Source organism: Dendropsophus ebraccatus, chromosome 4, assembly GCF_027789765.1.
Source record: "Dendropsophus ebraccatus isolate aDenEbr1 chromosome 4, aDenEbr1.pat, whole genome shotgun sequence".
Taxonomy (NCBI): Eukaryota; Metazoa; Chordata; class Amphibia; order Anura; family Hylidae; genus Dendropsophus; species Dendropsophus ebraccatus.
In genome coordinates this window covers 153,695,330-153,712,863 of record NC_091457.1, presented here as the reverse complement: position 1 = coordinate 153,712,863, position 17,534 = coordinate 153,695,330, and the positions used below count along the sequence as shown (strand labels likewise).

Here is a 17,534-nt window from a genome sequence, read left to right as displayed (position 1 = left end):
AAGTGGAGATACTATTCTTAACAATTGCAAAAGGACTGGGACCAACCAGGACTAGGCTCCATAGCAGTCACATGGTCTGTGTTTATGGAAAGTGAAGAAACAATGACCACATGGATAGTGGATTATCAAAGTGGGCTAGGGATATTTCTGCTGAATAACTGGAATATAAATACCCAGGATGTCATATAAGATAAAGACTAGATCATGGGTCTCCAAACTGCGGCCCTCCAGCTGTTGCAAAACTACATTTCCCATCATGCCTGGACAGCCAAATCCAGAGCTTTAACTATCCAGGCATGATGGGAGTTGTGGTTTGGCAACAGCTGGAGGGCCGCAGTTTGGAGACCCATGGACTAGATAGACCATTCTTCCTGTTAACTAGTTTTCAGAATTTGGAGATCATAATTTGTCGTAATACTCCAATACTATATGGTATTATGCATCCTATTCGACCCCATTGGTCAGAATTGTGGGAGATTCTAGTGTGAGATGTGGTTTTTAAACCCAAATAATCCAAGTTTCTATTCTAGGGATATTGGGGAACTCGCTCGATTGTAGCGGCTCAATCACCTCTGAAAAACACAATTCCTGAGTTTTGGCAAATGATCTCCCAAAGAAGAATTAAAGCAATCGTGACGCTTTCTGGACCAAACCAAGACAATGTTAGTATTATATTTTATATAATTTTTTTTTTATTAAACTTTGATTGAAAATGTAATTTATATACATTTTTTGTTTTGCTAATGTGTGAAAACTATAAAAAATGAATGAGGCGCAAGAGCTGCTCTATGTGTTTATACAGGAAGAGGAATGTGCTCCATATTGGAAAGAGAAGAGCAAGACGTACAATGATCTGGAGGTAGAGATGACTGAGGAACATTCAACTGCTAACTACACTGAGCGCTCTTTTGAGATCAGACACACCAAGGTAAGACTATGATTTGTCGCTCCACCATGGCTGCAGCACCGTGGACTTGCAACGCCATCACAAATGCACTGATATCCAAGAGGACTACGTAAAACTTTGAAAATTAAAAGAAAACCTGTCACTAAGGCAATGTTATCTAATCTATCGCCATCATGTTATAGAGCAGGAAGAGCTGAGCAGATTGTTATATAACTTTGTTGGAAAATATTCAATATAACTTGTCTCATGTTGATTGACATCCCTGCTGATTCTGTGTTAAAGAGTCCAGTGGGTGGGATCACTCAATGGACTGGACTCTTTAGTATGGAAACATCAGAGATTTCAATTAATAAATTACATCATAAAGTTATACTGAATCTTTTTCAATAAAGATATATATATATCAGTCTGTTCAGCTCCTTTTGCTCTATAACATGATGGTGATAGCTTAGGAAGCATTTTCATGGTGACGGGTTTCCGTCTATCTTCATTTTTTTGTGGTCAAAGCCAAAGACTAATCAACACCCCCTCATATATGGCTGGGAGTGGTGTGGAAATAAAATAGAAGTGATACTCACTTACCCTGATGCCCCGTAGGTGGCATTCCTATGACTCCCAGTCTCTACTTCCCATGGTTTCTCTGCAAGAAATGCCCACTGACTGAGGTCGGTCACCAGTGCCACCAATGATTGGCTGAGTGGGGCAGTTCCTGCTGGGATGATGTGTCACAGGAGCCAGGAAGAAGTGACATGTGGAGACTGGGAGCTATCAGGGATCAAGGCAGGTGAGTATCAATTCTTTTTTATTTTTTCAACACTTTCAGCCAAAAATTTTTTTTTTTTTACCCCATTAATGTAACCCTGTTGACACCTTGTGGACTGAGATAAACAATTTCAGTTCCTCTTTAAATTTATCAGTACACATAGAGATACTTACAGATATGATATTAATGATATACAACATTTTTTTTACACTTTAGAGGAAAGATGTCAGAAAGGTCACTCAATTCCATTATAAGCAATGGGAGGATGTTGTCCCCAAAGAGGCCAAGGGGCTGCTGGAGATGATTGAGAAGGTCAGAAAAAATGTTTCATGTAAGAAAGTAGATGATCAGAACAAGCAATCGGTGTCTCTCCTGGTCCATTGCAGGTAAGTTCAGGTCCTTAAAAAGCTCTATTGTGATATACGTTTTATAGAAAATTATAGGGAAAGGCAAAGAAGTCCATGAAGGCACCACGGCTCCCATTACATGTGCTCAGTATTTTCCTTCCATGGCTCATAGACCGTCATTATAGCAATTTTATAGGCCACACAAAAGACCCAATCATCCAATGAATGAACACTAGTGTGGGGGTGAAGGCTATCCTGTTTGGTCTGATCCCAAAAATGGAACCAGGATGAACTATGGGAAGAAGACAAGATGGCGGGGGCAGTTTGATGGACAATGTTCTGCTGGAGACCTTGTGTCCTGGCATCATGTGGGCGTTACTGTGACACCGACCACCTACCTAACCATTGTACACACAAAGTCCCCCCCTTCATGGCAGCGGGACCCCCTAATGTATGTAATGGATAATGCCCCAGGGGCCGCACTGCAGACATTGTACAGGACAAAGAGATCAAGGTGGTGACTTGGCCTCCAGATACCCCAGATCTTAATCCGGCCGATCATTGGTGGGATGAGCTGGAGGAACAAGTCCCATCCATGGAGGTCGCACCTCGAACCTTGGGAATTAAAGAACTGACATCTTCTATGCAAATTGCTTAAGAGCCATAACAATATTTTATGTTATAGCTCATGGGTGTCTATGGTCTTTTCCATATTTCATGTACACCTCACATTGTATACATCTATGGAAAAGGAACTCTAAGTTAAAAAAATATATTATGTTAAGTAATTCATGTTTTTGATATGTTTTTTGAAAGTGATGGATCCAAGAGAACTGGGACATTCTGCGCCCTCTGGAATCTTCTAGAAAGTGCTCAGGTTGAAGAAGTCATTGATGTCTTCCAGACGGTGAAGAACTTACGTCGCCAGCGGTCAGGAATGGTGTCTTCTTTTGTAAGTATATGATAGACGTTGGGATGTTTTTCATATGATGTGATTGACATGTTCACAGGTCGTTCTCCATTGGGTGATATGTTTATCTTTGTTATCTTTTACCTTTTATGTGTATGTTAGAAATCCCATAACAGGGATGTGTCAACTCCTGTGCTAATGCTAAAAGGCAAAAACATTCTTACATCATGTTCCTTCCGTGTGGTCTGAGACATAACAGGCCCCATAGATCATGGATTGAGTCACTCTGGGCAAAGTATATTGAAAACATTCTGCTCTATGGGATGTATAGTGTTGTATTTATTGCTCTGAAAATCGAAAAACATAGTATATAGCATTGATTGAAAACCTACCATAATAAACTATAACAACAAGTTAGTGTGATCTTGCACTGACTCTGCTTTCCATCGATCTCCTACTTCTTGCTATTAATTGGGTTGGAAAACTGTATATGCCCTTTAAATCCACGCAAGAAAAGAGTTTATCTCTTTAGATCCTCTTTGTGTGTGCATGGTTTTTCTACAGGTGTTATTGGGGTATTCCCAACTAGAGATAAGGGAACGGAACTTCACAAACTAAGCTTTTAGCAAAATTCAGAAGTTCAAAAAGATGGCAGCCATACATCTAAAAAACAAACCAAAAAGTTTTCTCACCTGTCTGAGCTCCCCCAGTGTACTCCTTCAGGTCTCCCGTGTCTCCATCCCTTTAGCCAATCAGTGACTGAGATGGGAAAGCACCATGGCCAGTGATTGGCTGAGTAGGCTATCACTCTTGAGACAAGAGTGACAGCACGCTCAGTCAATCACTGGCTGTGGCACTGTACCGTCTCAGTCAGTTATTAGCTGAACCGTTTTTTGTTGGCATGTGGGGACCAGAGAGGAAGGACACCTGGGGCAGGTAAGTATAGATAAGAAAATTTTTTGAACCGCACTAAAACAGCTAAATGCCTGAAATCGTTTTTCGGTTTTAGTGCAGTTCGTTTAAAGGGGTTGGCCACTTTATAGTAACATTGCTCAGTGTACAGTATTAGTAAGTGTACTCACTGTATATACTGACAGCAACTCCCTGTGTACTCACTGTATATACTGACAGCAGCTTCCTGTGTACCTCATAGAGCTGAAATCAGACTCCCCTCCTCCAGGCTGGGCTGCCCTGCTCTGTTTTGTGACCCCTAGGTCCTCCATAGACATATACAGGCTCAGTGATGGACACTGGGGGGCGGGGCACGGTCAAATGCTCCTCCATGTCAGCCATTTTATGGACAGGAACACCACATAGTAGGGCAGTACAGCCTGGAGGAGGGGAGTCTGTGAGGTACAGGGAGCTGCTGTCAGTATATACAGTGAGTACACAGGGAGATGCTGTCAGTATATACAGTGAGTACACAGGGAGATGCTGTCAGTATATACAGTGAGTACAGTTACTAATACTATACATTGAATTATTTTACTATAAAGTGGCCAACCTCTTTAAGTGGTAAAGACATAATTTTCTATTGCAATTATTACTTGGGATTCATGATGAGCTATATAGCTGACCAGCTGACCTGCGGAACCAAACTTTTAAGAAAGTTTGCTCATCTCTGTTCCCAACATCTAAAGTCATCCATTATTCAAAGGATAGGAGATAACTAGGTGATCAGTGTGGGTCTGACCATTGAGTCCTCCATCCCTAGAGCACATACTATGTTAAGACAGCTGCATGGAGGTGAAAGCTAATGGAAGTGGTGGCTAATGGCTGCACAGTATTGCTGATGCTGCAGCATTGAGAGACCATTGGTTTTTCCCATATGCAGTGGTTGACGTTGCCACATAGTACAGACTGCCCTCCTCAAGGGCTGTGTTGGCCCTACTGAATATGTCAGCACTCAACGTCAATACATGTTTCCTTAAAGGGGTAGTCCACTCAAACATAACTTTTGATATGTAACTTCCAATGGTGAGGCTAACAATTCCTTCCATACTTGATATTATCTATTTAGTCTCCTTCTCCCAGTTCTCAGCTGCTGCTTTCTGCTGAAGACACAAAAATCTGTGTGTGAGCTTTTCTCTCTGTCTCCCCCTCTTCCCCTCCCTGCTGAGACAGCGGATGTAAACACGTGGCTGGCAGGCTGTAACTGCAACACTGTAGCTTCTTTGTAATGCTGTATTTTGAAGTCACGTTGCTGATGAACTCACTGTGAGTAATACTCCCAGCATTACAAAGAAGCTACAAAGTTGCAGATACAGCCTGTCAGGGACAGGCTGTCTCAGAAGGGAGGAGGAAGGAGGGGGAGACATAGAGAAAGGCTCACACACAGATTTTTGCTTCTTCAGCAGAAAGCAGCAGCTCAGAACTGCAGGAAGGAGACTGAATAGATAATGACAATTATGGAAGGAATTGTTAATCTCACCATGGGCAGCAACATATCAAAAGTCATGCTACAGTGGAATCCCCCTTTAATCTAAAGTTCTAAACTGTATTACTTTGTATCTTTTTAGGAGCAATATGAGTTCCTCTATAACACCTTGGCCAGCACTATACCTGCCCAGAATGGTGAAGTGAAGATAACCATCCATCAGGATAAGCAGAATGAAATCCAGACCAAAACCCCAGACACAATAGAGACAGTCACAGCCAACCAAACGGAGAGCAACCCGCCCGAACCCAAAGAGGGCGAAACAGTCTCCAACGGACCAAGCGCGGCCGTGTTCACAGATGTATCGCTGAGAATAGACGAATGACAAATGGATCAATAGGAAACGGAGGAGACGGGACTTGTTAATGTCTTGTGGCCCTTTCAGGTCAAATGAGCTTATATCTCATGAACAAAACTGGTTCTTCACCGTGGTCACCGACGACAATGTGCACATTGTTAGAAATTTATGGTAATAAGGAACAGCTGCAAATATTCTATCCATTAGGTGAAGAGTTTATAATCTTATAATTCCCTATGTGCACGGTGCCGCGTGTGCCCAAGATGTGTTATAGTAACAGGCTACTGAAATTCTTTCTCGCCATATGATTCTATAAGAGGTAGAGACTCCCTGCTGCTCCCCAGATGCTTCCCCAATGCAGAGCGTCACGTCTCCATCTGCCGTATAGTATTTGTTCCATTGTATAATTGTTCGGATAATCAATAATAGCAGGGAAGCTGCACATACATTCCAAGCAGGCAAAAGCTAAAACTATGCAAGCCGCAGACAGTGGGTACATCACTCATTTGCTTATATTTCTGCTCTCATGTATTTTTTTTTCCATGTTCAGTAAGGATTTTATAAGAAATATTGTGTCGTAGTATGTGTTCTTTTATTATTATAGTATACAGTGCCCATTGTCTACAATAAATTTACAAAATCTAATGGGGTGTTTCAATGGAGCTAAGTAATCTTTGTATATACCTAGTCTACGATGCAATGTTCTGTGCATGTTCTGTAGGAGGACCCTCATTTTAGTTGAGGCTTGTCTGTCTATCTATCTATCTATCTATCTCCTATCTATCTATCACTTGTCACTTAATGTGCTGGACTCCTTAGCATTCAAAAATCAAATATTTCAATCAATAAATTACAAGTTATACTGAATCTTTTCCCATAAAGTTATATATCAATCCGCTTGGCTCCTTCTGTTCTATAACATGATGCCAAATGCTTTTTCATGGTAACGGGTTCCCTTTAACAAAAATCAAAGGTTATGGTTAGAGATGAGCGAACCGGGTTCGGGTTCGAGTCCATCTGAACCCGAACGTTCGGTATTTGATTAGCGGGGGCTGCTGAACTTGGATAAAGCTCTAAGGTTGTCTGGAAAACATGGATATATCCATGACAACAATGACTATATCCATGTTTCCCACATAGCCTTAGGGCTTTATCCAAGTTCAGCAGCCACCGCTAATCAAATGCCGAAAGTTCGGGTTCGGATGGACTCAAGCATGCTCTAGTTATGGTGGACGGTACACACTGGTATTAACACATGTATTAACTGTGCCTTGTGTTTATGGTAGAGATATTTTAGTATTGGATGAGAGTATTTTTCAGGTACTGTTGTTTAACCCCCTCCCGCTGCCACAATGTTAATTAACATCGGTGCAGCCTATGCCCGATGCTGCAGCAACGTTAATTAACGCTCTAGAATAACACAGGTGCAGGAGCTGCACCTGTGTCAACCGCGGCGGGACCTGGCTATCAGTGATAGCCGGGGACCTGACGCAACTCTCAGCACTGGAGCCGTGCTCCGGTGCTGAAAGTTAACCCCATAGATACTGCGGCCAGCAAGACTGCAGCATCTATAGGACTCCAGATAGAGAATTCTCCCTTTACAGAGGGACATTTCTCTCTCGGGTGTCCATCGGGGCTCTGCGAAGTGATCACAGCCCTATGGTGGCCATGGAAACCGGAAGCCTCAGGTTTCCTGGCTACGGAAGCCTGCATGGGTTGGGAGGGAAGGCTGGGCGCGCAGGGTGTGCGCACGTGATTTCTGCCTCCTCCCCTCTCTCCCCTGCCGCTGTTACAAGATAGTAACAGCGGCAGGGGACAGAGGAAAGGGGGCAGAGATACAGACATCAGCTTGTGGGATCATTCTGATCCAATAAGCTGATGTCCAAACACGACTTGGGCATTGAAGCATCAACAACCCCAGGTCGTGAAAGGGTTAATATGCCAATGCAGAGACATAACTTAAAGCCATCAGGTCCTGGTACAATAAATGTACCACAGGGTCCCTCAACTTTAATGGAGTCTCTATTGCTCCCCAGCCTCTGCATCCCCTATATTTTCTGCCCATTTTTCTAACCTGTAAGAAACAAACAAACCAACATTCAGTCCAAATTACAACATAACATGTTGAGGTCTAACGTGCAGGTAATGTGTAGTAAATCTTATGGGTCTTATTTCTTTTTCATCCTCACATCTCTATCAATGTAGTTGTATAAAGGTTTGTTTTTTGTGGGGTAACTTTGCCATCCACAGTCTATTAATAGGAATCAATCAGCAGGTTAGAAGAATCTAACCTGCTGATAGCCCCCAATAGCGCACAGGGTACTCGGCGCACTTCTGTGCAGTTTAATCCTGGCAGGGGCTGATCAGTGCTCTGGGGGCAGTAGACGCAGGATTAAACTGCAAAATGCACGGGAATGGCGCAGAGGATGAAGTTAAGAGTTACCTTCATCCTCAGCGTCCCGTGCACAATAGGGAAATATAAGCAGGTTAGGTTAGTCTAATGTCATATAAAATTTATTGGTTAATGTGACGCCAAATTTTTAGAGCCATAAATATTTTTATTCTTCAAGCTGGATGAGGGCTCGTTTTTTGCAGGATGAGTTTATGTTTTTATTGGTATATTTTTATTTTTTTAGAGGCAGGATGAACAAAGTAAAACAGGCCCTCTGGCAGTTGTTTATGGTCTTCACCATGTGCTAAGTAACCTGACAGTTTTATAGTTCAAGTCATTATGGACATAGCGATACCAATTATTTGTACAGAAAAACCGTAACATTGACTGGCATCATATAGGGTGTGACTATGTTTTACATGAGATGGAGAGAAGATAAAATAATAAAGAGGTGCAAAGAAGAAAAAAAACTGGAGACAGTACAAAAGAGGGTGACTTAAGAGGAGTTCTAATATTACAATTGCCTAACTCCTTAAAAATGTACAGAACAGTGTATCATGAGGACGCCACTGACTGAAAGAGTTTGATGCTTCTTCAGCATTTTATGTTTGTTGGTTTGAAGTAGAATTTGAAATTTGAGCAATTTTTTTTTTTTTAATTTTAAAGAATGAAAAATGTTTTATGAATGTTTTGTGTTCATTTGACTTTCTAGTAATATTTTATGTTTGATCTGTCCAAGATCAGTTGTTCTAGTGCGAATTCCATGGACGTCCCTCTCTGGAGCTTACAAGGAGCCTTAACATTTGTACATTTTAACAGAAAATATAGAGAGAAGAATACTGAATCTTTTCATGCTGTTTTTTTATACTTGACCATTGTATTATGTGTTCAGTCGTGAGCCATTTGCTTGTTATGCAGAATTTATACTTATAATATATTAATGGATTTGCTTTGTGATGTAATAAGTCTAATGACACGTTTTTACAACTGAAAAGGAGGATTTGAGAATATTTAATATTCTGTTAAAGATTGCTCATTATTTAAGAAATAAAGCCAGAGGAATTAAAAAATAAAAATTGTGTATTTATATTGTGTGTGGATTTTGTCATTTTAGATACAAATTATCATAGACATTTACTTAAAGGTAATCTGTCAGCACCCGGGCCCTACCTAAGGAGCTGACAGTGTGCCGTAGCTGGCAGTCCCCTAGTGAGCATGCTCGAGGTTCGCTCATCTCTATTCACAATCTTAGGTCTTCTACTGTAATGAAGAGTCAAAGAGGAGTTAGGGGGTGGGGGGGGGGGGTTGGTGATCCCTAGATCTGGACATAAGTGCTGATCCCAGAGGTTGGACCTGCATCTAGGGGACACTTCCTGTGGATATGCCATAAGTGTCCCAGATGGGCACGCCTCTCGCCTCTTTAAAGGGGTACTCCAACGAAAAGCTTTTTCCCAGTAATTAAAACACATTACAAAGTTATATAACTGTAATATGCTTCAATCACCTATCTGTCCCCCTTCCCTATCTTTTGCCCCTCAATCCCCCACCAGGAAGTGAAGTAAACTCATTCTTACCTAATGACTGTTGACCCCAGGCTGCTCTGTGGCAGCCATTTTGTGACAATGACATCATCAAGAGGGAGGCGGGTCTAAGACCTGTTAAGCCAGCCTCTCTTTGTCAGATGACTCAGGTTGCTCAGCTCTGATTGGCTGAGCAAGGTGTAAGCCATCTTAGAGTTTTACAGAGTCAGTTAGACACCACAGGAGACAAAGTGCATCATGGGAAACCCCAAACCAGGAAGTGAAGAAAAATGAAGACACCAACTGGAGCTTCAGGGACCTGCAAACAGCGGGAAATTCAAACGGAGACAGACTGCGGAGGGATGATAAGTGTAAAAACTATGTTTTATTGATTGATTGTTTCTTTTTTTTTTATCAGCGCTGGAGTTGTTAGCAGATAGTTGTTAGCTGAGTCTTTGTACGTTGTGTTGAAACGGTATGGGGTTACTGTAGCACAGTGCCGATTGACGTGAAATGCATGGGCCATAGGTTGTTTCTTCCTGAAAAAAAACTCCCTTCTTTATTTCCCTTATTCCCCCTACATGCCTTGCACCTTCCCTTGCTCCCTCTCTCCTTCCTGCCCCTTCTCCTTGCAGTGTCCCAGAACATGCAGACTACTACTCCTATTATGGCTATTTCTCTTGCTGTGTCAATGCCTGTTCAATGACTGCAACTGCTGCTGGTTTTCCCCTAGTATTCTCTGGTAATGTGCATTCTCATGTGTATTCTCATGTATTCCTGTGTATTATTACATTGTACAGTGGTATGCAAGGCTGTTGATCACGTGACCGTGCCAGTGCCCTGTAACCATGGTTCCTCCAATGGCCAACTAGCTCTGGCCAGGAGCAACCATGTGACCTCCCACTTCCTAACAACTTAGTCTTCCCCCTGCTTCAAAGCAAGGAGGGTGTGTGTCGTCCCTCTCCTACCTCAGAGGAGTTGGACTTCTTCTTTGCAGCTCCCACTACACCACTAGAAGTGTGGATCAGGTGCTCTGCTATATTCAAGTCTTCGGCTGTATCTGCCTGCTCAAGTGTCTTTTCTCTCATCTGGGTGTCATTCCGTTATCTCTCCTCATCGCTACAAGGATTCACAGCAAGTATTATTCTCAAGCTAATCCACCCAGCAACGCTATTTCTCTCATACTCCTACTCCCATCATCCGGCACGTATTCTCACAGCCTATGCAGCACCACTCCTGCTTTATTTGTCAAAGCCTGCTATATACCCGGTTGCATCCGGACAGAACTGTTGCTACTAGTTACCTCATCTATAATAAAACCGCTGTTACTGAACCCTGGCATTGGTGTCTACTAACTGGTGCCCTGACTAAGTGCAGCGAGGAATCGCATGCCCATCATCACCCGCAGATTCCACAGACCGGCCCTACAGCTGTGTCACCCTCAGGCCTATACCGTGACAAGTATAACCCCTGCGGCTGCCCCGGTCACTGCCCACTCATAACACCAGCACTGCGGAAGTGGCCCCCAGGGGCCAGGGCATTGCATCCTACTTAGCCTCCTCTCTGCCCCTCCTTCATAATATAAGTTTGGAAATAAGTAACAGGTTGGGTCGGGTTGATTGGATTTGTTCTCTGCTGACCTATATAATCTTGTCTGCATGACTTCCTGGAAAAAGATTGGAAGGGAAGAAACTGAACACAAGAATAAGGGGGCACCCCCCATGCACCTATCCATTTACCTCAATAAACCTAATCTACACTACCAAGCTCAAGTTTTCCAAACCTGGAAACCCCTTTAAGTTAGTTCTTTAATATTTGATCACTGAGATTTCAAGTGCTGGGACCCCACCAATCATCCCAGTGAACCTCAGTGTAATGGATATTTCTATACAGTTTAGAGAGTGAGTGCTCCAGAATGTATATGTTATGACTATTTAGTCCAACATCCACTAGGGGGCGATATAGGACTGTTATATTACATGAAAGAAAAAAAAACACGCTCATCTGCTAAATATAATGTATTTTATGGCTGATGAACATGTAACTCAAATATTGCTTATAAAGTATGTGTGACTCAGGTCTCACAGGGGTAGTTTTGTTCATACATGCAGAATGCTGTAGCCCCCTCCACTAATTTTAAAAACACCCCTAGAAATATTATGAGTAGCTTCAGGTCACATTTATTTGCTGGGAATAAAGCAATAATCCTAGAAGTTATACAGGACAATTACAGAACATAGAAGATTGTCGGCAGATAAAGCCCCTCTGCTCCATCTAGTCGGCCCTTGTAGTATTCCCCTTCTTATTATCTCAGGATAGATACATGTATACACCAGGCAGGTTACATTCTGTTATTGTAGATTTACCTACCACATCTGCTGGAAGTTTGTTCCAAGCATCTACTACTCAGTAAAGTAATATTTTGTTGTGTTGTTCCTGACCTTTCCCGCAACCAACCAACCTCTGACTATTTCCCCTTGTTCTTGTGTTTAGTTTCTTCCCTTTAGAACCTTATTTAGTCCTTTAACCACTTCCCTCCCAGGTCATTTTTGCGTTTTCGTTTTTTCCTCCTTGCGTTTAAAAGGCCATAGCACTTGCATTTTTTCACCTACAGACGCAAATGAGCCCTTATTTTTTGCCCCACTAATTGTACTTTGCAATAGCAGACTTAATTTTTGCAAACAATATGCTGCGAAACCAGAAAAAAATAATATGTACGGTGAAATTGAAAATAAAACACAAGATTTCCTATGGGGGGGGCTATTTATGCCATGCTCCCTAGGGTAAAACTGACATGTTATCAACAATATGCAACTTCCATGACTTTTATTTTATTTGACAACTTTTAAAAAAGTAACACCTTTCAAAAATAATAAATGTTCCTTAAAATCGCTCTATTCCCAGGCTTATAGCGCTTTTATCCTTTGGTCTATGGGGCTGTGTCAGGTGTCATTTTTTGCGCCATGATGTGTTCTTTCTATCGGTACCTTAATTTTTGATCACTTTTTATCACAATTTCTCTGGATTTGATGCGCCAAAAAATGCACAATTTTGCACTTTGGAAGTTTTTTACGCTTACGCCGTTTACCGTGCGAGATCAGGAATGTTATAATTTAATACTGCGGGCTATTATGCATGCGGCGATACCAAAGATGTTTATTTATTTATTTATTTATTTTATAAAATGGGAAAAGGGGGGTGATTCAAACTTTTATTAGGGGAGGGGATTTTTTATTATTAAAAACATTTTTTTTTTGTTCTAACAGTAATTAGAAGCCCCCTGGGGGACTTCTATATACACAGCACTTATCTCCCATTCAGATCAATGCTGTGTATACAGTGTAATAGAGCACCGATCCATCAGATCGGTGCTCTATTATAATGGTCTGCTGCAGACCAGATCTATGAAATGCCGAGACGGGTTCATCGTCATTCCGACGCTGAGCCCCGGCCGGCTCATTAAACCTATGTCACTATCCTTACCTACCAAACATTTTCCTATGTCACTATCCTTACCTACCAAACCTTCTCCTATATCACTATCCTTACCTACCAAACCTTCTCCTATGTCACTATCCTTACCTACCAAACCTTCTCCTATGTCACTATCCTTACCTCACAAACCTTCTCCTATGTCACTATCCTTACCTACCAAATCTTCTCCTATATCACTATCCTTACCTAACAACTCTTCTCCTATGTCACTCTCCTTACCTACCAACCCTTCTCCTATGTCACTATCCTTACCTACCAACTCTTCTCCTATATCACTATCCTTACCTACCAAACCTTCTCCTATGTCACTATCCTTACCTACCAAACCTTCTCCTATGTCACTATCCTTACCTACCAAACCTTCTCCTATATCACTATCCTTACCTACCAAACCTTCTCCTATGTCACTATCCTTACCTACCAAACCTTCTCCTATGTCACTATCCTTACCTACCAAACCTTCTCCTATATCACTATCCTTACCTACCAAACCTTCTCCTATGTCACTATCCTTACCTACCAAACCTTCTCTTATGGCACTATCCTTACCTACCAAACCTTCTCCTATGTCACTATCCTTACCTACCAACCCTTCTCCTATGTCACTATCCTTACCTACCAAACCTTCTGTGTCACTATCCTTACCTACCAAACCTTCTCCTATGTCACTATCCTCACCTACCAAACCTTCTCCTATGTCACTGTTCTCACCTACCAAACCTTCTATGTCACTATCCTTACCTACCAAACCTTCTCCTATGTCACTATCCTTACCTACCAAACCTTCTCCTATGTCACTATCCTTACCTACCAAACCTTCTCCTATGTCACTATCCTTACCTACCAAACCTTCTCCTATGTCACTATCCTTACCTACCAAACCTTCTCCTATGTCACTATCCTTACCTACCAAACCTTCTCCTATGTCACTATCCTTACCTACCAAACCTTCTCCTATGTCACTATCCTTACCTACCAAACCTCCTATGTCACTATCCTTACCAACATAAACTAGTGACAGAGAAGCTGAACAGAATGATGTATCACTAACATTGTTATGTGCAGCTGATACAGAGATATGAGATGAGCATAACAAACTAGTCCTCTCCTTCATGTGCGTGTGATCAGTAGTCCTGGATATTCATGAGCACCAGCACACCCTGCCCACAAGCTGCTGATTGGCAGGTAACTATCTATACTGTATATAAATAGACAGCTGGAGGGTGGAGGGAGTAGCGTAGCACAAAGCCCATTCTCCTGCATATCAGGAGAACGGCTGAACAGAATGATGGAAGTAATACATCGATCTGTTCAGCTTTTCTGTCACTAGTTTACTCTGTCTTAAATAAAGGAAGCATTAACCTAGTGACAGATTCCCTTTAAGTGCAATTGTCCCAGTGTTTGATACATTTCGTCATACGGTCAGATGACTGCATTTACTGTAACCCACGTCCTGGTAACAAATAGACTGTATGACCCATTTCCTCTATTATCCAAACATTTTGTTCTACATTTTTGCATTTTCCCATAATGACCGCTAAATAGTTGACTCATTTACCATTCATTCACATCGGACTTTAATGCGGTCTAATAGAAGTCACATTTTATTTTACTCGGTTGCATTTAAACTATGTCCCAGGTCGATGACTTTTTTTTTTTTTTTTTTGTAGAATTTCAGATCCGTTGGTCAATTTGCACTAAAAACACCCCAATGAATGAGCAGTTAGTCATGAAAAAGCAGGATATTATAACATTATTATTGGGCAATTGCCATATGACCTCAGTCTCCTTGGGAAATCGTTGACATAGTTGAAGTAATCTGAGAGTTTGCTGGAAAGAAGAATTCTGGTTTGGATAAAATAAAGACAGTGGATGTGGAAAGCGCTTTGTGTGGTTCTAGAGGCGTACACGGATCGGGGAAGATGAATTGGTATTTCTGATAGATGATATCTGAGCGTCTGAAGAAGGCGAGTGTGTAAGCGCAGAAGTTGGGAGTTTATGGACTTGGCAATGATGAAAAGGATCTGTGAGTCTGGCTGCCAACAGCAGCATCGTGCCTGTGGCTTCCTCAATCTCCGAGCCGTCACACAGGTTTCTTCTGTGAGTTTCTGACTTCGCCTACACAGCAAAACATTCCGCAAGTCACCACCAGGGGGGCGCGATGTAGGCACCAAGTGTCAAGAAAGTGGCGTCTGTCAGTGCAGGATAATCCTGACAGTGTGCTCCGCTCCTCCAAACCTTTCACACCATTACATAACTGTCTACAAGTGTTGAGTACTGTGTGGATGTGTGTGGTAGGGAAACAGTGTATCACAGTCTATTCCAGTTCTCTACACTCATAGATCATTCGGTGCCTAAATAACATCAGTTCTCTATTCAGTTTTAGGTTGCGGAATGAATAGAAAAGCATTTAAAAACATTTAATTTCTCTAATTAAATTTTTCAGAAATTTTTTTTTTTGTCCATTTTTATGGGGGCAGCCATCTTGCCTGACACCTTTTTGAGATATGCTTTAAAGGAAACCCAATGGACATACGCAACAAAGGACAGAAGTAGAGATGAGTGAGCCGAGTCTGCTGAACAAAACTTTTTGCAAACTTCAGAGTTTGGGAAGTTGGACCCTGCGGATGTGTGTGGTAGAGAAACAGTGTATCACAGTCTATTCCAGTTCTCTATACTGATAGATCATTAGGGGCCTAAATAACGTCAATTCTCTATTCAGTTTTATGTTGCACAATGAATAGAAACGCCTTCAAAAAAATTTTTGTAATTAAATTTTTTTAAATAATTTTTTAATAATTTTTTTTGTCCATTTTTATGGGGGCAGCCATCTTGCCAGAAATGTTTTAGAGATATGCTTTAAAGAAAACCCAATGGACATAAGCAACAAAGGACAGGAGTAGAGATAAGCGAGCCGAGCCTACCAAACCAAACTTTTTGCAAACTTCAGAATAAGTTTCGGAAGATGGACTTTGCGGATGTTTGCGGTAAGGAAACAGTGTATCACAGTCTATTTCAGTTCTCTACACTCATAGATCATTTGGTGCCTAAAAACCTTCAGTTCTCTATTCAGTTTAACGTTGCAGACTGAATAGAAAGGCATTAAAAACACTTAATTTCTCTAATATAATTTTTTAATTTTTAATTTTAATTCTATGTTTGAATTTTTTTGTACTTGTATTTTCATGGATGCAGCTATCTTGCCTGAAATATTTTAACAGCTTTTAGAGATATGCTTTAAAGAAAACCCAATGGACCCAAAGGACAGGACTAGAGATGAGCCAGCCGAGCCTCCCGAACCCAAATTCGTTCCAAAAATTGCAAAAAGTTTCCTTCGCTACTGAACCAAACTTTTTCCAAAGTATGGAAAAAGTTTGGGAAGATGGCGGTAGCAGATCTAAAAAACGAAACAAAAAAGAAACAAATTCTCATTTGTCCGTGCTCCCCTGGTGTCCTCTTGTGCTTCTCTGGTGTCTTCAGCCGCAGAGTGACGGTCCACTCAGGTAATGACTGGCCGCAATGCTGTCCTATCCCGATCAGCCAGTGATTGGCTGAGCAGGCTGTAACCGAAGAAGACGAGACTGAAGAAGGACAGCGGGGGAGTGAGGACAGGGTAAGTATCATGAGAGACCTTTTAGAACCGCAGAAAAACAGCTAAACACCTGCAATATTTTAGCTGTTTTAGTGCAGTTAATTAAAGTTCAGTTGGGGACGAACCCAAACTTTACATTAAACCCCTGCGAACCTGATGAACCAAACTTTTGAAAATTTTGCTCATTTCTAGACAGGACCTGACCCAATGACATGAATAAGGAAGGTAACTGAGCATGCTCTATGACCTTTGCACAGGAAGGGGGACGCTAAAGTGTGAGCTCCATCTATTCTCTTCTCTATCTACTGGTGCCACCATTCGCTGTTCTGCTGTACAGAACACTTGAAAGAAGCCTCCTTTTTATCCTCAAAGAATAGGAAGTCACAGCTTTGCTTAGGCCTAGTGTTAAGAATGTAAACTGCAAGATTTCATGATTATTTTAAAATACAATACAGATAGTAAAATGGAAAAAAAAATGTGGCCATCAGGTTCCAAAGAAGGTCAATTGTCCCACTAGATGGGCAGTGAAGTGGCTATTCTGTGTATATTATCAGCAGTCTGGAATTATCTGCATTCAGATTTTGCTATAGGCCAATTTTTATTCTTAAAGGAGCTGTCCATTGCCAAATAAAAAAAAGAGTTAAGGGCTTAGAATGGCTTAAAAATTAAAAAATAAGAGATACTCACCTGTTCGCTCCTCCTCTGTTGCTGCTCTGATGGTGACCTGTTTTTAACCTTCCTAGTGATATCTGGTGTGCCACCCAGAGAGACTGTCACAAAGCGACAGAATAAAACAATTGAAGCCTGCACATTCATGCTTGTTCACACTATGCAATTTGCACACAGCCATGGCTAACAGTAATTACAAAACAG

At 41.6% G+C, this 17,534-nt stretch overlaps 1 protein-coding gene across 1 annotated transcript in view; it reads left to right on the top strand.

The window, feature by feature from the left end:
• PTPRC (protein tyrosine phosphatase receptor type C) overlaps positions 1 to 9,141 on the top strand; it is a 106,802-nt gene extending 97,661 nt beyond the window's left edge. The window contains exons 32-36 of the mRNA XM_069967498.1: positions 531 to 662; positions 803 to 928; positions 1,887 to 2,056; positions 2,834 to 2,969; positions 5,447 to 9,141. Of these exons, the coding sequence (XP_069823599.1) occupies positions 531 to 662; positions 803 to 928; positions 1,887 to 2,056; positions 2,834 to 2,969; positions 5,447 to 5,689 (807 nt within the window). The 3' untranslated portion in view covers positions 5,690 to 9,141. The remainder of the gene's footprint in view (positions 1 to 530; positions 663 to 802; positions 929 to 1,886; positions 2,057 to 2,833; positions 2,970 to 5,446) is intronic.
• Positions 9,142 to 17,534: the final 8,393 nt, after the last annotated feature.